Source organism: Dermacentor albipictus, chromosome 1, assembly GCF_038994185.2.
Source record: "Dermacentor albipictus isolate Rhodes 1998 colony chromosome 1, USDA_Dalb.pri_finalv2, whole genome shotgun sequence".
In the NCBI taxonomy this organism is placed as follows: Eukaryota; Metazoa; Arthropoda; class Arachnida; order Ixodida; family Ixodidae; genus Dermacentor; species Dermacentor albipictus.
In genome coordinates, this window is record NC_091821.1 from 468342432 (window position 1) to 468365808 (window position 23377).

Consider the following 23377-nt stretch of genomic DNA (forward strand, 5'->3'; position numbering starts at 1 on the left):
TGCATTCTTCAACCAAGCGGAGGCAGGCTTCAAATACCTCCGCGGTAGTCGGCTCTCTGAGCTGGCTACTGGGGTGGTCGCAGCTCGCCTCTTGTACCTTTATACGCTGCCAGAACTTTCTGCTAGAGTTGCGCCCGGCCTTATTTATGGTCTGTAGCAGCCTGCTGTGTACAGCGATCATTTTCTGTTGCACCATTGTTGCCATGTTCTTCGCCACCAGCTGCCTCACCCACAGCTAAGGCTCGGGCATCCACCTCTCCACGCTGCAAAGCGAGCCGGTGCTGCTTGGAGCACTGCTTGCGGGCGGCCAAAGCATTGGCGACCTCCCTGTCCCACCAGGCCTTACGCCGGTGCTTCCCTTTGCCCCTAGCTTCCTGGCCTGCTCCACCTCACTTGAAAGCGCCTCCTGTACCCAGTGCTGGAAGTGTTCATACTCTTGCACCTCCATGTGCATTGCTTCCTTTTCGAGGAGCGCCACCGCTCTGCTTACAGCCTCATCGCACAGGGTCCTAGACCTCGCCATCGACGCACTAGACTCCGTCCTGGGTAGGCAAGATCCAAAAGACGGAGATATGGATGTTGGTCTCTTCTCTCCCCTGTTCCGTCAATGCTCATGTGGGCAAGATGCGGGAGGAGGATGGGGCACATGAGACAGTAATGTATACAAGGTGACACGTTGCATACTGGCCATGTTGTCCTTCCTGTGCATTTTTTACTTGTGTTGATTACAATCAGGTCCATCCTTTCCGCCCACCCGCCTTGTCCGTTGCCCCATCGAGGTCTTCAATGTGGGCATTAACATCTCCCATCGCCACCACCACCAGCCTGCCTAGTTCAGGGATGTCTCTTATCCTTGCAGGTCAGGGTCTCTACGTTTCTTTTGTTTACATCTTTGCCTGTACAGAGGTACACCAGTCCAAGAACCATTTCAACTCCCCCTATTAGCCCTCTTCGCTGGTCCCAGTAGGTCTCTCCCAGTGTGCGTCCACCCTGCTGTGAAAGCCGAGGCCTCGACCCCTCCGTTCTCATTCGGCGCGGTTCGGACCGGTCCAGGCGTACTTTTTGTTGGGTGGGGTGCCTCAGCGTCACGCAGGTGCGTTTCTGCCTGGCAGGCCACTACAATATTATCCCTCTGAAGAATGATATAATTCTTCCTACTTTCCCTCCCCCTGCCATCCTTCCATCTGGAGGTAGTAAAACCTCTCCTACCCCCTTGTATGCTTGTGCTGTCTACGCCTGCGCACATGCCTTTTGCCTTGCACGGGTGGGGGTGCCTACGAGGAATTTTACTGTATGTACTGAGCATAAGAGGCATTAAATACATACAAAAACCAGTAGTTGCACATGAGCATAAAGAAACATGTACAAAGCAGCTCTAAGAGTAGCACAAGTAAATCACACGGCATGTAAAGGTAGTTTTACCTTACCAACAAATAAGAAAAAGGACACCGCCACACAGCACTAGCACTCGCAGAGATATTTTGCCATCCTTTATATGTCATGTATGTGACAGTCTAAAGAAGTCTTAATATGGGTTTTCTAAACATATGTCCCCGAATGAAAGATAATGCATCTGATTAACTACAGAACAATTGCAAGCTGAAAATAGTACTTTCAGGTACAAGGCTGTACAAGTAGGCAAAAAATAAAATGGAAGCATAAGATATGGGCTAGCACAGCTGGCTCCGAGTCCCAGTATCATTGTTGCACAAAGCTGCACCCCCATTTAAAAGAACACAGCTTACATCACCAACAAACACCCATCTTGATAGTACTACAATAATAAAGGAGCACTGAAAGACTTGTCCAACATATTAAGAAAACATTGCTAATTAGTTATCGAGGCTCCTGTGAACGCGTGAGCGAAATGCAATTGCCTTGCATGCAACAGGAAATTGACAATCTCGTGTCAAAAGCAATGAAAAATCACTTGCACTCGCTTCTGCAATGTCATGCAGCGTCATTGCAAGCAAGTGAACTCACAACAGCCACTGCGATTTTGTGATCGCAAGAAAAGTCTCAGTAATACAATTATTGCTCATTTGAATAAATAAATTAAAAATGTATATGTTTGCAATCTCAAAAAGACAGAAACGTCATTTCGTATTTGTATGGCCAGAATAAACATTACACTTGCATGTTGCTGTGTATGGCTGCGCGTGGCTTCTCAGAGGAAAACCATAGCGTAGAAGCCGCAGCCACTCTGTGGTGCCGCCACGAGCCAGCTTGTGTTCCACTTTTTGCTGGGACTAGCTGGGCATTGCCCCCTTGCGTGCCCTTACCATCTGCGGAGAAATGGGAGAAAAATTCACTGATGGCACCATAACTACATCTAACTTTGCTAGTGCTTGAAGGATAAAAAAATTCGGGCGTAGGAGATTCATAGGCGACATAATTTAATGGTGATGTCATTGAATGATAAGAAGTATTTTAGGGCCCCTTAATGAACACAAAGTGCACCAGCAAGATGAGCATGGAGGCAACTTGGAAATATGTCTTACAAATTAAGCTCTACAGTGCTCCACAGAAATGCAGTGGGTCTGTGACCAGCCACATTGCCAAGCCCCAATGTGATGCAATATGTGCAAACAGACATTTAATACTTCGCAGGTTTCAATACAAATTATGCTCCAACTTTGTACTTTGCACACTGATACTTTAAATTTTACCGAATAGTACTTCTGTCACCAGGAACAAAGAATGCTAGATTAACAATGTGCATGCTAGCTACCATTTTGGAAGGATCCCGATTCCTGGCAGGAGCATGACGCAGCCAATCCTTAATGGCCTTTTCTACAACATAGTCGCTTCATTTATGAACCTCCTTCACAGATGCTGCAAGAAAATAAGAATGACATCAGCTACCGCACAAAGCAATCTCGGCAATTCTGTTACAGTGACATGTGCTTTGTTGCACAACTGAATGGGCTTATTGATACTAACTGCATGACAAGATGGGACACCTATACCTGAATTGAGTTGCCTACGCATTAAAGGACTGAAAAATTGATTTAACAGCATCCCTAAACAATATGTACACCATCAAACATCCAACAACATGTATTGATTGCATGCTGTCAGCAATTCGCGCATTTATAACTCCCCTTTTCTCATAAAAATGGGTCTGAAAATTGCCTTGTGTTACAAGTGGATAGAAAAACCGGAACTATATTAGCAACATCTTAAGTCGGAGGTAATGCCATTATCCGATTGAGATGGTAGCAGAACAAGTTTTTCGGTATGCTGGAAACTGTCACTTTCATTACCAAAGCTCATTCAAATGCGAAGGTCTTTTACATGTTAGGCAAATGAGAAAATGCTGCTATACATTTTTTTCTTACTTCAGGCATCTGCATGTACTGCAGAAAGAAATGGCAAATTTTTCAGTCGTAGCATGGGCCACCAATTCATTCACAATTGATGCTTTGCATTTATCGAAATCCAAAACAATCACAACGAACTGGGCGAACACGTCGTGCATAACACAGATGAACAGCTGAGCAAAAGTGAGTGATTTAAGAGTATATTTTTTTTACACTGAACTCGCAACAAAATTCTGTACACATTAGGTTTGGGGTACATTAAAACCAGGTAAATACAATTTTTAGTGGAGTCTTTTAACCTAAAGTAGCTACAGCCGACACCATAGCAGAAGGCTATATTTTAATCTTCTAACGTGCACTGCTAGTGAACTCAGACCTGTGATTTGATGCTCAGTAGCAGGAAGCCACTGAGCAACCACAGGGCAATTAGTTAGGCAATTGCGCTATGAAATATTTCTTCTTCACGATGTTTGTTTTATCCTTCGAAAAGTTGTGCTGTCAGCATACTTAACGACAACGCGCCCTGGGAGCTTGAGGGTGGTAAAAGCTTTTTTTGTCCTTTTTGCCCATTCCACGAGAATGAGGCCGCCAAGCTCCTTGACATTAGGGTCCTCGAAATTCTTCGCGTGCATGACTTCACTTCTGTCTCCTTTGCTGATGAGCTGCACCAACCTGCATGTTTACAAAAAAAGTATGAATGCTGGGCCGAGCGAAATACAATAAACTCATGTTAAGTAGCCCAGAGTACAGTTCTGCTGAGCATTTTTTCTTTAGCCTTGAATTACTATTACCTATAAAAATTGACATTCTTCACTGAGATCAACTGTAATCCTAATGGATTTTTTGTCAACGTTGTTGCCGGTAACACATTAAGAGAGACTAAATGCTATTTCTGTAGCCTAAAGAACGATGTAAACTAGAAAATGACTATATTTACCTTCCATACTATGTTTGCGTTTGGGCACTGAATTCGAAAACGATTTCTGTCTGCTGAGGACCATTAGTAACATAGGTGTCAGGCACCCATACACTACTCCGTGAAGTGCCCCGCTACCGGCGCCTCATTAAGTTTGGCAGCGCAGGCGCAATCAAAGCGATTGGCGAAAAGCCTGGCGAGTTGTCTGCGAAGGCTTCACGAGCCACAAGAGGTGGCACTTCGCAGAGTGATGCCACGGGCTCCCGTGTTCTCGCTAGCAGTGTGTATACATAAAAAAAGCAGCTGGATACAGCTTAGCAGCTCCTATATTTAAAATACTATTCGGCAATTAATAACATCACTTATCGGTAGATAGCCGTGCAAAAAATTAGTGTAGGCTGTCTAGGATACCCTTAGAAAGTATATTGAGCCATGTTGAATTGAACCATGAAGAAAATAGACATACACAAGATACTAGAAACAATTGACTCACCAAAGCTTCCTTGGTAGGCCTGCTCAAGCTGCCATCAAACTGCGTGAAGTCCTCCAGTTCATTGAAAGGCTCCGAAACAACATTGGTGTCTGCGTAGGTCGTCTGCGTGTTCAATTTGCTTTCGATGGCTACCAGCAACTTCCCATGCTGTCGTTGCACAATCCTGAATGCAGCCAGCCATGTGAGTATCTCATGTTGACAATCTGAAACATGGAGGTATATGAATGGCTGTAGAGGCCAACATGTGCACCATAACTACAAACAAGAATATGCGCTCCAGCTTAGGTTAAGGAATTTCTTTGAGGAGAGCCACAGAGCTTACGTCTTTCGAATAAAGGCATATAACGTACCTTGAAAACACCTGCGCAGGTGTTTCGCTAGGTAAGCAGTAACCAGAACGACTGCGTTAAGAAACACTTAAGCAGCACATAACGAAGAGGGCACAGTAATGAGAATTGTGGGTTGTAAGTGTGGACACGATAGACCACCAATACTCTAACCTCACTTTCCAATTGTTGATAGTTTTTAAGATAAAGGCAAACTGACAATATGTGTTATATATCACTTTAGCCTAAAACAAGCCCACAGAGTCCTTAACCCTTCGAGGGTTGATTTTGTTCGCCATATGCGACAGCCCAGGGTTGATTTTTTATTGCAGATTCAAATTCTTCTTAGCGACTTGCTTTGAAAAAAATTGACCGTAACATGAGAAAAAAATATTTTGCGTTGGTATATATGTGCTTTTCATTCATGAATAACACAATAAAAAAATAAACTTCTAAGAATAAAAAAATTGTTGCATTGTTATAGTTCAAGGCTTTCAAAATGCGCACACGAGAATGTTTCGCAAGACTGAAATGTTCCTGCTCTCACGCATCCATAGCGTAATCAAACTGCGTAGGTGCACTCACTCGAGATAACTGTGTGGGTGTGTGCCCTTCAAAAAGGCAAAACGTGTGACAAACTTCCGCTAATCATCTTACTGCCAAACAGAGGCAATTAGGTTTCATGAGTCTAAAAAAAAAAACAGCAATGGAAAGTATGCCCGCGGCGTCCTTTCTATGCGCACCCCTGTGAGCACTTAACGAGCGAGAAATAAGCCGTCGCCTTTTGAGCGATCGGTAATGAGATAGCCATCAGTTTTGCAAGCGCAAGAAGCCGAAACTGCCTGCGGAACAAAACCCAAACCGCCACCCGCCCGCCCGCGCGCGCGCATATGCGCAAGCGGTAGTATATAGACGCGCGGAAGCAAACTAGCTGTGAAACAAACCATGCAACTAAAGCAGAGAGGGAGGCGCGTGAAAAAAATTTCCTGTATTCCCACATAGTGGCAGCACATGACAGAACAGAAAAAAAAGTTAGGAAATTGGCGCTCTTTTTAAACGTACAAACGGCGCCGTAAATATACGGAATCGACCATTTTGACCTTGTTCACGGCACCGTATATTTACGTCATTGACCCTGAAAGGCTTAATTAATTGTTCAACAACACGACGACACTAATGTATGCTACAAGCGCACCATGTTACCTGCAAGAGGCAGTAGCTTTGTCACGCGCTTTGGTTCTTACTGAATGACAGCAAGAGAGATGACACTCTTCTCCAGAAAAAAAAAAAGACATACCAAGGCTCGAAACAAATGCAGTAATAGAAACTGCATTTAAAACAACGAAATTTTTACAATGTCAGGTTTACCAGTAATTTGTAGTTGCGACTATCACGGTGGTTCTGCTGTGATGTTCCAATGCTAAGCATGTTACAGACAGGATAAATTCAGTTTTTCGCTACAATGACCAGAAGTAAATAAAATCTGAATCTTCGCATGCCAAAATTTAGGCACGGATACTCGATACTGTTCTGCGTTACTCTACCCCATGTGATGGTTCATCAGTAGTTCTGAAGCACTAGACCTTGCACTTACTAACACTCTCCCCTGCTAATCCTTCTGGATATTTTTATTCACAGTGCCGCAACAGTCGTGCATATTACCTCTAAACACACAAAAATTGTTTAGTTACTTGCATCAACAAACTGCTAGTATCACAAGCCTTGCCCATGCTTTGTGTGAAACCATCTGTTGAAAATGTCAATATAAAAAAACGCCTTTAGCTTTGCTTAAGGAAACATGAAGTACGCACGGAATGAGGCACTAAAGTTTCACTTGCCTGGTAAAATAAGCTAAGACTATCAAGATCACTACGGTACTTGAAAAAATGTGTCGATTGCCATTCACATGTTGAAAAGAAGTAGTTATTGGTCTATTTCTGACATAAGGTATTTGCTGTAGCTTCTACTACTTTATGAGTGCCCAGGAAAAATGCAAGGTTTCAGTTATATTCGTCCTGCAGTTTTCTCCCCTGCAGGGATTCTGCGTGAGCAGGCGTTCAGTGTGCTGCGACACCATGTACCCGAGCACACAAGGTTTCCGACCCTCCCGCGTGTAGCCGTGTGTGGCCGAATTTCCGGGCGGCAAGGGTTAATCGTGTTTGGGCAATTCACCTAGATTACAGCATATTTGGTTGTAGCAGTGATGTACTGCTAACCTGTACTCAACTGGCCCTTATGTCGTTACGTGTCCTTGTTGGGCTCGGTTGTGGGTGGAAGGCATCACTGCTGAACATAATGCTACGTACTATGTAATCAAGCTATCCTCCATTTCCGGCTCGTCTCGTTCAGAAAAGGGGGCGCACCGATTCAGCACTCTACTTTTACGCCCACCCTAAACGTTCCTGAAGTTCCACGTTGTGCGTTGTGAAAATGGAAACAAGACTTTATGAACAATCTCGCCATTTCTCGTGTCAAAGATGATGTGTAGTGTTTTATGGCGCAAGGGCCAGGTATGGCCAAAGAGCGCCATGACAAATGTTATGTTATCGGTGCATTGTGAATGATGCAGGCAATGAGTTAGGCAATGAATTTCTTATGGTATATGTGACATGGCTGTAAGAAGGCCTAAAATCGTTCGCTGTGGATGGCGTAAAATATGTAGTTGCTAAAATAATGACTCTGACTAAATAATGCTGTGGGCTGTGGTAATGGGGTCTCGCTAAAAGCATGATGCAATAAAACATAGCATTGACACTTTAGATTCAAGGAAGCCTTTGAGTACAAGGCTGTTATACGTGAGCTAAAAATGTCCTGGCCAAATGATTTCGAGAGTGTCTGTTTCAGCTAAAAACGCTAAAACTAATTTCGCATTAAAAAGCGGTTCATTGCCGAGAAAAAATTTCGGGTGAAGGGGAATATTTTCGCGATATGCAGAAATGAAATACTTTTTCCTCTGTGTTTCTAATGCAGGGCATTGAATAAGAACGTGCAGGACTGTGAGGTTCTGGCCGCACTTACCACAAATGGGAGGATGCCCCCCAGTCAAGAGGTAAGAGTGAGTGCCGTAAGTGTGTCCTATTCTTAATCGGCAAAGGAGCACTTCGTTATATCGTGATGTTCTCTCCGATGCCCAATATCCTAATTTGGGTTTTATCAAGTACAGTTTATTTGATATCTGAGCATTCCACTGCTGCTGCCAGTGGATTTTCAGTTTGTGACGCAAGTATGCTTTAAGATCTGTAGCAGGGATGGGTATGTTTGTGTCTGTGTCATTAAAAGCTACCGAAGTAGCTTTCTCGTCAGCAGCTTCGTTGCCCTTTATGCCACAGTGGCCAGGTACCCAGCATAGGATGATCGTTTGCTTAGCACTATAAGCTGAGCACAGTAATGTATACAATTGGTTAAAGACAGTGTTTTTATGTTTACGTACATTCATAAGGGTTCGCACTACACTCAATGAGTCTGTGAACACTGTAGCCTTAGTAAGATTCGTTTGCCTGATGTGCTTCACTGCAGAGAGTATCGCATATGCTTCCGCTGTAAAGATAGATGTATATGGGTTCAATGTACCGGATATTAAGAATTCTGGTCCTATTGCTGCGTAAGCAACACCAGAAGACGACTTAGAGGCATCTGTATAAAATTCAGCACAAGAATATTTCTCCTGAAGCTCAAGAAAATGTGATCGTATGTGTGGCTCAGGTGCTCGTTTTGTTATTTCTGCAAACGAGACATCACATTCGATAGACTGCCGTTCCCACGGTGGTGGAAGCCGCGTAGTTGCCATTATGACATTCTCTAAAATCGGCACAGCTGTTTCCTCGGACAATGCTTCCAACCGAAGGGACAGAGGAGGTCTTGTGCCTGGGCGGTTGCGGAAAAGCCTAGCCGTAGACAGGTCGTGAATAACTGAATGGCACGGATGATGGAAATTTGATTTGACTTTAAGGGCATAAGAGAGAGTTAAATATGTTCTTTGGCGATGTAGGGACCATTCATTCGATTCAGCATACAGGCTTTCTACAGGGCTAGTCCTGAACGCACCAGTAGCAAGACGGATACCCAAGTGGTGGACGGAATCGAGCATCTTCAACGCGCTAGGCGTGGCAGAGTTATACACAATGGCTCCGTAGTCAAGGCGTGACCGTATAAGGCTTTTGTACAAGCTCAACAGGCACCTTCTGTCACTTCCCCAAGATGTGCGGGACAAGAGCTTCAGTAGATTCATTGTCCTCAAGCATTTCATTTTCAAATATTTTAAGTGTGGGATAAAAGTTAGTTTGGAGTCTAGAATGAGGCCTAGAAATTTATGTTCATGACTAACAGATAGCCGTTCTCCATTAAGATCAATAACGGGCTCCGGTATTACCCCTCTCTTATTGGAGAAAAGAATGCATGTACTTTTTTCAGGGTTCAGTCTAAAGCCGTTCTCGTCTGCCCACTTAGAAAACTTATTCAGGCCAAGCTGCACTTGTCGCTCGCATATACTAAGATTACATGACTTGTACCCTATTTGGATATCATCCACGTATACGGAATAAAACATTGTACGTGGTATGATAGTATGGAGCGAATTCATTTTTACAAGGAATAAAGTACAGCTCAGCACTCCACCTTGTGGCACACCTGTTTCCTGAGTAAATAGACGAGATAGGACATTACCAATACGAACATGAAATGTGCGGTTGCACAGATAACTTTGGATCACCTTTAGCAAGTTGCCTCGGACGCCCATTCCAGCTAGATCACGAATAATTCCGAAACGCCAAGTAGTATCGTATGCTTTCTCCATGTCTAAAAATACCGATAAGAAAAACTGTTTGTGCACAAAGGCATCCCGGATATTTGTCTCGATACGGACAAGTTGATCTGTTGTGGATCTATGTTCCCTGAAGCCACATTGCAAGGGATCTAGTATCTTGTTACTTTCAAGAAAATGCACCAAGCGATGGTTAGTAATTTTCTCAAAAAACTTACATAGGCAGCTTGTTAGGGCTATAGGCCTATAGCTGCTGGCCAAAGACGGGTCCTTGCCGTCTTTCAGAATAGGGATTACGATTGCTTTCTTCCAGGCTGACGGGATATAGCTAGCAGAGATGATGGCGTTAAAAAGGGAGAGGAGTGTTTTGTGTGCTTCGGGATGCAGATGTTTAATCATCTCGTAAATTATTCGATCGGTTCCAGGAGCTGATTGATTACAACTATGTAGTGCAGCCTGGAATTCAGCCATATTGAAAGGACGGTTGTACGGTTCATCGATCTTTCCTTTTTGGTCCAGAGGCCGTCTCTCAGCTTGTTTCTGGTATCTAAGGAATGCATCGGAGTAATGCAATGGGCTAGAAATGTTTTCAAAATGTGCCCCAAGAGAGTCAGCTTGGTCCTGAAGGGTATTTCCTTGCGTGTTTACTAATGGTAGAGGATGAGTTTGCCGACCTTTGATTTTATTCACTCTGTTCCAAGCTTTTCGTTCATCATTATAAGAGTTGATGCTAGAAATATATCTTTGCCAGCTCTCCCTTTTGGCACGGCGCCACGTTCTTCTACCCTCAGACTTTATTTTCTTGAAAATGATCAAATTCTCCGTAGTTGGAAAGTCTCGAAGGTTCTTCCAAGCTTTATTTTGATTTCTACGCGCTTTTTTGCAGTCATCGTTCCACCATGGAACACGTCGCTTACAGGACGATCCATTTGTTACGGGGATACATACTGACGCCGCATCAACTATGAACACTGTGAAGTATGTCACTGCATCTTCGATAGATAGATTACAGATGTCATTCCAAGTCAAATGTGTTAGCTCCCTGTATCGTGTCCAATCGGCACAATCGACTTTCCACTGGGAGACATGTGGAGAGCACTCATCACCTCTTGTTAGTTTTATGACAATGGGGAAATGGTCACTCCCGTACGGATTCTCAATCACGTTCCAGTCCAGATGCGGCAAGAGTGAACTCGATGCAATGCTCAAATCAATAGATGAAAATGTTTTGTTTGCGACACAGTAAAATGTAGGATCTTTTCCATTTAGCAAACAAGCATCTGTAGAGAGGAGGAAGTTTTCCACTAAGCGTCCCCTGGCATCACAACGACGGCTTCCCCAAAGGGTGTTGTGTGCATTAAAATCTCCAAGGACAATGTAAGGTTCAGGCAGTTCATAGATAAAGGTGTCAAATTCTGTTTTTGAAAGTTGGTAGTTCGGAGGGATATATAGTGAGCAAATTGTTACTAGTTTATTAAACAATATCGCACGTACTGCAACTGCTTCTAGGGGTGTTTTAAGCTGTAATTGCCGGCATGCAACACCCTTATCTACAATTATTGCCACACCGCCAGACGAGGCAAGGGCGTCGTTGCGGTCTTTCCGGAAAATGGCATACTGCCGGAGAAAGTTCGTGCATGAAGGATTAAGATGTGTTTCCTGGACACACAGCACCTTTGGATTGTACTTATTTAAGAGTTCCTTAATGTCGTCTAGGTTGTGGAGTAAACCCCTGACATTCCATTGTATTATCTGTGTATCCATGATGTGTGGAGTTTGTGCTGTGTGTCTAAGAAATATAACTAAGCTCTCGAAGCCTTTCCAGGCCCCTTGATGCGAGCTCTCTCTTTCTTCCCGGCGCGCTCGAGGGAGCTGCGCCGTTCCTTGGGCGTCTGAGACGCCGGATTTGTGCTCGTATCCATCACCTCTTCTGAGGCGGTGGATACTGCCCGCGGAGCGGGGATTTTCGCGGGGGTGGTGGGCCGATCTGCACGTGCAGTGGCCCTGGGTTCAACAGGCCCGAGGGCCTGCTGTTCCTCCTTTGCGGGGGCTGGAACAGCGCTGGCTGTTCCGGCCGGGGGGGCTAATGGCGTGACCGCCGTCACACTCCGTGTGACTTGGGCGGCTGCCGAATGATGTAGCGCTGCCCCCCGGCGCGCCACATCGGTGTAGGAAGGACTAGACTGATTGTGGAGAGCGAAACGTTTGCGTGCCTCTGGAAAAGATAGGTTTAGTTTGACTTTCAGTTCTATGATTTGTTTCTCTTTCTTCCACGAGGGGCACGATCGCGAGTAGGATGGGTGATCTCCTTTACAGTTGGGACAGCACATTTCTGAAGTGCAGATGTCTGAAGCGTGATCTGTTGAACTACATTTAGCGCAAGTATCACGCCCTCTGCAGGTTTGCGACCCATGCCCAAAACGCTGACACTTGAAGCATCGACGCGGATTAGGGATGTATGGTCGAACACGTAGCTTGCAGTAGCCGGTTTCTATTGTTTCAAGCAGGTCGCTGGTTCCGAAAGTAATGATTATGTGTTTGGTCGGTATTTGTTTGTCATCTCGCCTTAATGTTATTCTTTGCACCTTTACTACGTTCTGCTCTTGCCATCCTTCTAGTAGTTCGCTTTCACTCAGTTCGAGAAGGTCATCTTCTGAGACGACCCCGCGCACTGTGTTCATGGATCTGTGTGGGCCCACTGAGACTGGAATTTCACCAAATGCTACGAGTTTCGAGAGCTTGTCATACTGTGCTTTGTCGCCAAGTTCGAGAAGAAGATCACCACTTCCCATCTTCGTCACTTTATAGCCTGGGCCAATTGCTTCGGTGAGGCATTTTGCTACAACAAATGGTGAGATCATTCTGACTGTTTTGCTATCGTGCTGACTGTGTACAACGTGGTACTTAGGAAAAGATTGCTTTGTTTGCATGAAAAACGTGAAAGTTTCATCGGTGCGCCCCCTCTTGAGGGAGCGATCAGGTAATGGAGGAAAGTTGCTTGCCATATAGCATTGGAAATTTCGGCGGCGATGGTGGCCACCCACCACCGAGCCCAACAAGGGGACGCTACAAGGTTAGAAGGATACCTGCAGGCGCCAGCCATGCATCGCCGCTATAACCTAATATATATACCCAAGGTTGGATATATTACACACGGTTAACCCTTGCCGCCAAGAAAAACGGAAGTAATAAGAAGTGAAGAGGAGACAGGAAAGATGGAAAAGTGGGAGAGAAAGACGAAGATTGGAGAGGAGGACAGGAAAAGGCGACTGCCGATGTCCTCCAGGTGGGTCAGTCTGGAGGTGCCGTCTATGTGAAGCAGAGGCCAAAGGGGTGTGTTGCTTCCGCCGGGGGGCCTTAAAGGTCCAAACACCCAGCATCGGCTCAACCCCCAGGATCCCCTTTTCCCCAGACACGGCTAAGCCGCGCACGGCTACACGCGGGAGGGTCCGACCCTCGTGTGCTCGGGTCCGTGGTGTCGCAACACACCAAACGCCTGCTTACGCAGACGCCCCTGCGGGGATTTCTCGTGTCAAGATCTCTCACTGAAACAGTAGGGCTAGGTTACAAGGCAAATGCTAGTGGTGAATTGCTGCTTGAGCTGTGCGATAAAACAGCACAGCAAGCTGTCTGACCTCGTGGCTATTGGGGACAACGCTGTCTCCATTTCTCCTCACCGCTCACTTAACACAACAAAAAAATGAAGGCATAGATTCCAGCTGTAAATTTAAGACTGTTCTGCTGGAAATAACATGTTGCAGTTGGAGCTGAATTATTTCAGCAGAATGATGAAAATTCTAGCTGCCAATATTTCCAGCTGAAGCTAAGTGTCTGTGACAGCTGGGAGCCGCTATTTCGAGCTGGCAGCTTTTCCAGTTCACGCTGAAAAGTGCTTACACCAGCCGCAACTTGCCATTTGAAGCTGCTTAAAATGCAGTATAGCGGGAGCCTACATGTCTAACTAGAAAATTTCAGTTTGAGACAGCCCACCCAGCTGAATCTAGTCCATGTTGAGTGAGAACATTGACCAAGCCCTTGCATTTTAATAAAGGTAACCAGGGCATTCCCTTGATAGAGCAACTTTAAGAAATAGGCATCTGAATTTAGTGGCCAAATACATTAGTGTTCTATGCATCATTTTCGCATCTTGCCTGAAGAAACGTAGCTGGAAAAATATTTGGCAGCCTGGAAATGCAGTCTCCACATTTTGAATATGTCTATGTTGATGCATGCTATTCAACGTGATCATGCTGATTCGATTTCAATCAAATAAGTACACTTTGTGTGATACAAAAATGACATACATAAACATAAATACATACAAAAATAACTGATGTAATTGGCTTTGTGCTGGTAATTGGATAAATGATATATAGAATCCACCTCCGACAACCGCAACCATGATTAATTTACGAATAAAAACGCCTCCCTCAATACTTCCTTGAAACACCCAGTATGTAGCAGAATTCGGTGCCCAATTTCGCTAATGTGTTCATATACTGAGTGCTGGGACCTAATGTCGGAAGCATGCAGGTAATGACAACACAGGAAATCGCAATGAAATGGGCGGTATTGTTCAGTATGTGCCCATGAAACAAAAACTAATCACTTTTAAACACTTTTGTAAATGTTGGGCTGCCACAGGAATGTGTATGCAGGTGCCACAATGGCTCAGAGGCTAAGGGGTTCAGTTGCTGTGTGAAAGTTAGCAGGTTCAACCCTGGTTGCAGTGGTTGTATTTTGAAGGAGCCGAAATACGAAAATGCATCGCACGCGTAATGCGAAGGATATGGGATCCTTTCCCACCTACGGCAAGTTCTTTTTTCAGCCACTTTCCTTTCCATTAGTTTATCGTTTATTTCATTTATTAAGCACAAGTAATTTCCTATTGTTGTGTTGGTGTCAGGTTTTGTTGGCTTCTTATGATGTGACTAGTAAAAATCGGGTCTCTCGGTTAAACCTCCTTTCTTGTTTATTCCATAACAAGGGTCTCGAATCCGGCAGCATTGATGACTTTAGGTGCATGTGAAATAACCTTAGACGGCTAATGTTACTTGCAGAGCCCCATAGTTCACCATATCGCGTATTCTAAAAGCAGATTTTAGAACACCACCAATAAAGAGTGGCACACGACTACAATTACTGTAAAAAATATTCAGTGCATCAACAGAAACAAGCTCTCAAATGAAAAGAAACAGTGAAGCCAAGACACAGTATATAAATATGGTTTCATACAACATAGTCATCAAAGAAAGTTACTGAGACATGAAATGTAGCATCAGTGCACTAGAGGTGAACAATTAGATGTAAAAAATTCGAATATGAAATAGAACAGTAATTATTCAAAACACCTAATATTTTTCAACTTAGCTTTCGAGTAATCAGCAGATGTGCAAGTTACCAAAAAGAAAAGTAATTTGAAACAGCCAGCAGGACATTTTTCTCTTTCTCAGCGACAAGGTCGTGTCTACAGATAATATCGCCTAATACAACTGCAGTTATTAACGTTGTAATATATGTACATAAGAATAATGTTCGTGATGACCACTTTAAACTTTGGCCACAAGACACAATCAGTACGTTTCCTTTATATTTTTCTTTCGAGGTATACATTTCATGTTTCCCGCAATTCCGAATATTTCTTTTAAATTGAATTTTACTACCAGCATTTCTTTCGAAACTGCTGGCAAACCTATACACATGGAATTTGTAGCCTGGCACATCATTCAAACATTAAACACAGTTGTAACATAACAAAACGGCCCCACACCCCCTTCAGGAGAAAAATCACATTGGAAACAAAGCAGACAGTCAGTATAATACTACGCAGATTATATACATCACCAAGCACATAGCCAAAATACTAAATTGTTCCTCTTAATGCCTTTGAGTAAAAAATTATACCAGAACTGCAGATCATAAGCACGATTAGTAAGTGAAGAAAAAACCTTCTTGCACCATTTTATTCTTGAAGCTTATTGCATAATATATGTCGGGAATGTAATCTACGTAACATTCTCTGAAATGTTGACATGAAAGTTCACATTGAATGTTGCACAGGTACTACGACCGCTGATAACTATTCTCTAGTTCACAAAAATGCTGTGCCTCCAGCACAAAGGTGAATGCGCGGACGAGCGTTCTCGCTGATCTCAAACATCTGCTATGTACGTTTCCTTGCAACTTTTAAGTGACTGCATGGCGCGGTGGCCTCTGTGATGTAACCAAAAGACAAAACATAGACTCGCTCATGGCCTGTAGGATCTCTGGCAAAAATTAACGTTTTGGGCTTTTATGTAGCACCCGTTGCACAAGCGAACTGCAGTGCAGTATGTTCAACTGCACCTTCAGAGCTCTGCAGTTCTATATATCTCTCAAGCAAACTGTGATCAAGTTGCTCAGGTTTTCCAGATGGATTGATTATGGCATTAGGAGTTTTTTCTAAGCAAAGCTGCAAGACCTTCTCACTCACCACTGCTTTCAAAGCAGACAAATTGTTCTGAAGAAGAAAGCAAGTGGTAATTTGCAGGGCCACACGATTAGAGGATGTTACGAGCTTCAGTAGTTTGCCTGAGTTCGTTTCAAATGTGAAACATGAATAAGCCCACAGAGAGCCAAAGAGTACAATAGACTTTGTACAGGGAGTAGTTGGTGAACATTGTATGTCATATTACTTGGCTCGTAAATAAATTGAACACTAGCTACAGACTACGTCAGTAGCTTTATGCTTTCATTTATGTCGTGCTGCCAGACAGAGTCCATCAGCAGACGGAAAAAGCAAGCTACAGGTAGTGCTTAGTCGTCCAGATGAACTTAATGCAAAAGTCCTGTTCTGCATCGTATGCTGTAACAGAGCAGCCAATATTGCCACTCGGATGCCTTCCAATATTTTCTGAGCATCAACGATCTTGGCTGACGATTGATGCAGCCTGGCATCTTCACTGAGCATAGCCTCTCATTATAAACTGTCATAGTTGACAGCCTACCGCATTATAAATCGGCTCCTACTTCAGAAAACCAAACCTCGGTCATTTGCCGAGTAACTCCTAAAAGTATATAATCAGGGCGCCATGCCCAAACAGGGCTAAAACCTGGTAGATTGATTAGAGGGGATGGGCCATTAAGAGCGCGCACAATGGTGCCAGTTCGGGCAGCTTTCTTCATACCTGACGGAGCTTCTTTGTGAGTGCGGTCTTGAAACAGCTGGCTAACGGTGTACTTGACAGTGCCTAATACAAATGAAACCAAAATACATCTGAGGCATACATATCCAGACACATATGTTGAGGCCATTTGTTAGGGGGCACTTCAATAAAATTTCACGAATTCCAATAAAATGAAGCAGCATAATATATACTAAGAGCAAAACACGAATTACTGTATTATTCATTCAGTTTTCGCAGAAATAAATTCATAATTTGATAAAATTAATTCACTTTTAATAACCAGAGTTAAAAGCCAACGTTCCAAAGCCACAGGAAAGAACATTGAATGCACACAATGAAGGAGAGCAGTCCTTATCACGAACCACCAGACAAGCCATGTAGAAAAAATTTGTTCCGTTCACTCTATGCGCTTCTTTATCAAAGCTGTGACATGTCATGACATTATGAATGTATCCTTCCACAGCTTTGTCGTATCTTTGCTAATCCCTTTTAATTATGCAGAGCGTCACTTATTCATGTGCACAATGATGTCACTTCTTGTCCCGAATAACACGAAAGGCGAAGAAGTCTTCCTTGCGATGAAAAGAAACAATATTGATCTTGGCCTGTTAATGCCTGCATTTCTGCGACATTCCGATAGGGCTGTTATTTGACAGGCTTTATGCCCCTTCAGTGTTTAAATAACCACATCTAAACCCAAAAGCGAAAGTATACGGGCCACAAGGCTGTCGAAAAAGCAATATCTTTGTAACTAACGCCCATAAACGCACGCTCACGAGCGCACTAGAAAATGCGTAATGCCAAGAGTTTTCAACTTCAAATTGCGTTCGCAGACAGAATAAAATTAGTATTATCGTGCATTCCATGTTCCGTATACTTTTGCTCACGGGTGTACATCTCCCATTACATGGAAGAAGGAACATAGAATGGAAGCCGAAAAGCATGCACGTTGAGGTAAATGCCTCCAGCACCGCAAGACATTGCAGCAATAAATTAGCAAAATTATGGCTCAATTTCCTGAAATGTTGACAGGTCTTGATTGAACAACTAGTGCTTAAAACTTTATGCTTTAGATATGGCAGTCAGGCACAAATTCTTGCATATATCTCTATAAAGTGAGATATAATTCCAAATGCTCCAGAAAATACTAGCAATAACAAGTCCTATCTTGCTCATTGCCAATGATTGACCACATGGAACAAGTAGCTGACCAAGAATGCCTTGCCTTTGAACACAATGAAGGTTTTGTACACTAGCTTGCCATTTTGGTAGGGCCAGATTACTTTTTCAAAGAAGTACTTATTAAGGTTTAATATTCACCGAGACTTACCATCGATATATTCTCCGGGGTGGTAGCACCAACTGCAGCCATAGTAACAATTGAATTGGATGAAGTGCTGCATTGCAGCCCTTGCTGGAGAATCCGCGCTACAGATGAAGTACACCTGAAAATGTTAATATGTTGATGACCTTGCTTATTGGCCAAGAAATGCATTCGCGTGAAATTCAAATCAGTATAGTTGAGAAAAAGCGCTTGCCTTTGAGTTAATCAGCCTTTCCCCACAAGTCCAAGCGTTAATCAGCCTGAGAAGCTGATTAATAAACGCCTGAAGTAACATAGTCACGTTAGGATGCTCCTTCCCATACCATAGTGATGGCAGCACTACATTATTCCATCTGAGCAATAGAGGCAACTCATTAACGGTCACCTGTACAGGCCAAATACTGTACTTCGATGACTTGAATATAGGACTTCCACCCGAGTTAAGGTTGAACGTCAGATCATGCTCAGCCATCCCCACTTCAGTGCTTGTAGCATGGTAGTGCTGGCAGTCAGTGATGTCATGCATAGTGCTGCCAGGAGCACGTTCCAAGGTGTCCATGACTGCAATGCTGGTTGTCTTGCTTGACAATAGTGACGACATCTGTATTTCTAGAGGAAGCTTCTCGAAGAAGCTCCCACTGTGCAGAAGGTCACTACCGGCGTGTTCTTTCTGGCACACAGAGCACTGCACATTCAGTTCTTTTGTATTCTTCTAAACTTCCTGCCTCAGCCAGCACTTCCATGCAGTCTGCGCAGCAAAAGTAGAGCGCGATGACGTTCATATCTGAGCCACACAATTTCTTAAAGCGGTATTTACTTCCGGAGAATGCTTTCCTTCGAAGAGGTTCCAAATGTTTGAATACTTTCAATCGCTGTGCACGACAGCCCGTGCTTAATAGCGATGTCCAACAATAACATGAACGCGTCACCGCGCGTCAGCGTTCCTCCTTCGATAAACAATTCGCCTTAGTCTTCGGCGTCGAAACAGTGGTTCATTCCGGCAGTTGTATTCCCTGACCGACTTTCGAGCGAATCACCTTGTTCATCATGCGATACTTGCGGTGATTTGAAGGGAGTCGCCTCAACTGGCGAAGGCTGGCTTTGCTCATCATAGCAGTCATCACAGCTTGCCTGTGGAGATGAATAGGCGTGTAACATAAGCAATGTTCAGGTGATGAAGTCTCAGATGAACACTTGTCGTCACATGACGAGTCTTCTGGAGCCGACGATGTTACAGCTGTCGCTGGAAGGCGGCTGCACGAACTCACCAGGCTCCATTTCGTTGACTTTGGCAGGGAGCCGCTTGACCCAAGGTCGAGATGGACAGCGCCTTTTCGGCGGAGCCATCGCATACTGAAGTTCGCGCAAACTACGACCACGCGTCGAGCGATCAGCCAAGCGACCTTGATACACACCATGCACTCTGGCTGTGGATAAAACCCAATGGCTGTGTTATGGCTAGCTGAGTGGATGCCCACCGAAGTGTCTGGGTTCACCTGGTCGACAGAACGCAGGCGTTAGGTTCACCCAAACTTCACGTCCCGGATGTCGCATACGTTCCTTGTTTTTCGTGTCCGGGATGTCACAACCGTCTTTGGTTTTGGCGGCAGAATGGCAAGCTCAAACAGGATCTACACTCAAACCACTGCGTAAAGATGTGGATCGTCCATATTTTGGGGCTTGTGCTAGCGTAAAGCTAGAGCGTGAGCTACGGTAAATACTTCTTTTCCATTCGTTGTGCATTTACTATGCAAACCTACGCCTGATACTTTGTTGCCAGGTTGCTCGCGAGCTTCCTTGTAACGCATTCCACGGACCACCGCACCGGCCAACCAGTGCTACAGTGTACTAGTCGCAGGGGCGTCTGCGTCAGCAGGCATTTGGTGTGTTGCGAGACAACCTACCCGAGCACACGAGGGTTAGACCCCCCCGCGTGTAGCCATGCGCGGATTAGCCTCGTCTGGAGAAAGGGTGATCCTGGGGGTTGAGCCAACGCCGGGCGTTCGGACCTTTAAGGCGCCCCCGGCGGAGGCTACACACCTCTTTGGCCTCTGCTTCACATAGACGGCACCTCCAGACTGACGCACATGGGGGAAAATCAGTAGTCGCCTTTTCCTGTCCTCTCCGATTTTCCTCTCTTTCTCGCCTTTTTCATCTCTCCTGTATCTCTCCAGCCTTGGTTATGCTGTATTTAGTTATAGCAGCGACGTACGGCTGGCGTTGGCAGGGTTTCTCTTGCAGCAATATCTGTCACGTTCCCCGTTGGGCTTCATGGTAGGTGGTCGGCACCGCGGTCGAAAAGCCCACCTATACTTATGGAAAACGCTTTTCCTAAACTCCCTCATCGCTCTCAGAAACGAGAGCGCACCGAAGAAGTCTTTCAACTTTTCGGACGCCCAAGTCCAAAACTTCCCTCCCCCGCAGGGGCGTCTGCGTAAGCAGGCGTTTGGTGTGTTGCGACACCACGGACCCGAGCACACGAGGGTTGGACCCTCCCGCGTGTAGCCGTGCGCGGCTTAGCCGTGTCCGGGGAAAAGGGGATCCTGGGGGTTGAGCCAATGCCGGGTGCTCGGACCTTTAAGGCCCCTCGGCGGCGGCAACACACCCCTTTGGCCTCGGCTTCACGTAGACGGCACCCCCGGACTGACCCACCCGGGGGAAATCGGTAGTTGCCTTTTCCTGTCCTCCTCTCCATTCTGCGTCTTTTTCTCTTCCATTCAATCTTTCCTGTCTTCTCGTCTCTTCTATTTACTTCCAACTTTCCTGGCAGCGAGGGTTAACCTTGTGTGGGTGGCCAACCTTGGGTACTCCAGATTGGGTTATAGTGGCACCGTACAACTGGCGAGGGCTTGTCTTACTCGTAAGACCTGCTCCGTCCCCATGTTGGGCTCGGTGGTGGGTGGTTGGCGCTGCTGCCGAACTCATTACCTCTATATGGCTTCTAGTAAAACACTTTCCCTTGATCGCCCTCTTAAAAGAGGACGCACCGATGCAACCTTTCAATTCTTTTTGAAAAGCAATGAAGAAAATTTCCCAAAGTACCATGTAATCCATAGTGAAAGCACCACGAGCGTACGTAAATTCTCCCCCTTCTTGGTGGCGAAATGCCTTCGCAACACGATAGGACCTGGCTATAAAGCCACAAAAATGTCTAATGGAGATCTGCTCCTTGAACTGAAAGATAAATCCCAATATGAGAAAATGAACGACTTGAAATGCATAGGCGATGTAGCGGTCACTGTGTCCGCACACCGAACCATGAACACGAGCCGTGGAGTAATCTCCGAAGACGACTTCATGGACCTTACTAACGAAGAGCTGCTTGAAGGTTTTCAGGACCAAAATGTCATCAAGGTAGAACGAATTCTAATCCGCAGGAATAACGAACAACTTCGAACAAAGCACATCGTACTAACCTTTGGTACCAGTGTGTTGCCTAGTACAGTGGATGCAGGCTATGTCAAAGTACGTGTAAGGCCGTACATTCCAAATCCTCGACGGTGCTTTAAGTGCCAGAGGTATGGGCACGGTTCCCAGACATGCCGAGGACGGCAGACTTGCGCGAAATGCAGCTCGAACGATCATGCATCAGACACTTGCGACTCATCTCCACATTGCGTGAACTGTGATGGAAGCCATCCAGCTTACTCTAGAACGTGCCCTAAATGGAAGAAAGAAAAAGAGATCATTACATTACAGGTCAAAGAAAATATAACATTTCACGAAGCAAGAAAACGTCTGTCTTCCCCGCAGGGGCGTCTGCGCAAGCAGGCGTTTGGTGTGTTGCGACACCACGGACCCGAGCACATGAGGGTTGGACCCTCCCGCGTGTAGCCGTGCGCGGCTTAGCCGTGTCTGGGGAAAAGGGGATCCTGGGGGTTGAGCCAATGCTGGGTGTTTGGACCTTTAAGGCCCCCCGGCGGAGACAACACACCCCTTTGGCCTCTGCTTCACATAGACGGCACCCCCGGACTGACCCACCCGGGGGAAATCGGCAGTCGCCTTTTCCTGTCCTCCTCTCCAATCTTCGTCTTTCTCTCCCGTCTTTTTCATCTTTCCTGTCTTCTCATCACTTCTCCTCACTTCCTAGTTTCCCGGCGGCAAGGGTTAACCTTGTGTAGCTAGCCAGCCTTGGTTATGCTGTATTTGGTTATAGCAGCGATGTACGGCTGGCGTTGGCAGGGTTTCTATAGCAGAAGCTCCTGTCACGTCCCCCTGTTGGGCTCCATGGTGGGTGGTCGGCATCGCGGCCGAAAACCCAACATTACTTATGGAACATGCTTTTCCTAAACTACCTGATCGCCCTCATAAACGAGGGCGCACCGAAGAAGTTTTTCAGTTTTTCGGACGTCAAGTCCACAATTTTCCCCGTTTTCATGTAATCCACGCAGAAAAACCGGCTAAACAAGTACGAACAATATCCCCGTTCCTAGTATCTAAGTCCCTTACCGAAGTTTTTGGCCCAGGATATAAGGTGTCAAGGATGGCTAGCGGTGACCTCCTCTTGGAGCTCCGCGACCAGAAGCAATTTGAGAAGCTGCCACAGCTAGTATCATTTGGGGAGACCCAAGTAGTAGTAACCCCGCACCGCACGATGAATACCTCCCGCGGCGTTGTCTCGGACGATGATTTGCTGGAGCTCACTGAGGCTGAGCTCTTGGAGGGCTTCAGCGAACAGAATGTTACAAATGTCAAAAGAATTAAGATAAGGCGAGATGGTAAAGAACTAGCGACCAAACACTTAATACTCACCTTCAATTCAAGTGTCTTGCCCGAGTCAATCGAGGCCGGGTACATCAAGCTCCGTGTAAGACCATACGTGCCAAATCCCCTCCGATGTTTCAAGTGCCAGCGTTTTGGCCACAGTTCGCAGAGCTGCCGAGGCCGCCAAACTTGTGCGAAATGCAGTGCGCACGAACACTCCTCTGAAGCTTGTGAGAATGCTTTCCACTGTGTCAATTGTGATGGCGAGCATGCCGCATACTCGCGGTCATGCCCGTCTTGGAAAAAAGAAAAAGAAATAGTAACAATTAAAGTCAAGGAAAATATCACTTTCAAAGAGGCACGCAG

The 23377-nt window shown here is 45.3% G+C and overlaps 1 protein-coding gene and 1 long non-coding RNA gene across 3 annotated transcripts in view; one reads left to right on the forward strand and one right to left on the reverse strand.

Annotated features, from left to right (window-relative positions):
• LOC135909809 (uncharacterized) overlaps positions 1 to 23377 on the forward strand; it is an 87302-nt gene that overhangs the window by 37729 nt on the left and 26196 nt on the right. Inside the window, exon 3 of the long non-coding RNA XR_010566806.1 lies at positions 8029 to 8107. This is a non-coding gene — a long non-coding RNA (uncharacterized lncRNA). The remainder of the gene's footprint in view (positions 1 to 8028; positions 8108 to 23377) is intronic.
• Positions 1 to 23377, reverse strand: part of LOC135909808 (uncharacterized) — a 60670-nt gene that overhangs the window by 14269 nt on the left and 23024 nt on the right. Inside the window, exons 7-13 of one of the 2 annotated variants that reach the window (XM_070532454.1) lie at positions 23060 to 23307; positions 18314 to 18428; positions 16984 to 17046; positions 4733 to 4935; positions 3836 to 3995; positions 2732 to 2835; positions 2132 to 2285 (exon numbers count right to left, since the gene is read on the reverse strand). In XM_070532454.1, coding sequence (XP_070388555.1) covers positions 3960 to 3995; positions 4733 to 4935; positions 16984 to 17046; positions 18314 to 18428; positions 23060 to 23104 — 462 coding nt within the window. In that variant the 5' untranslated portion in view covers positions 23105 to 23307 and the 3' untranslated portion in view covers positions 2132 to 2285; positions 2732 to 2835; positions 3836 to 3959. Of the gene's footprint in view, positions 1 to 1964; positions 2286 to 2731; positions 2836 to 3835; positions 3996 to 4732; positions 4936 to 16983; positions 17047 to 18313; positions 18429 to 23059; positions 23308 to 23377 lie in introns of those variants that run through there. The other variant, XM_065441862.2, reaches the window with a different exon arrangement.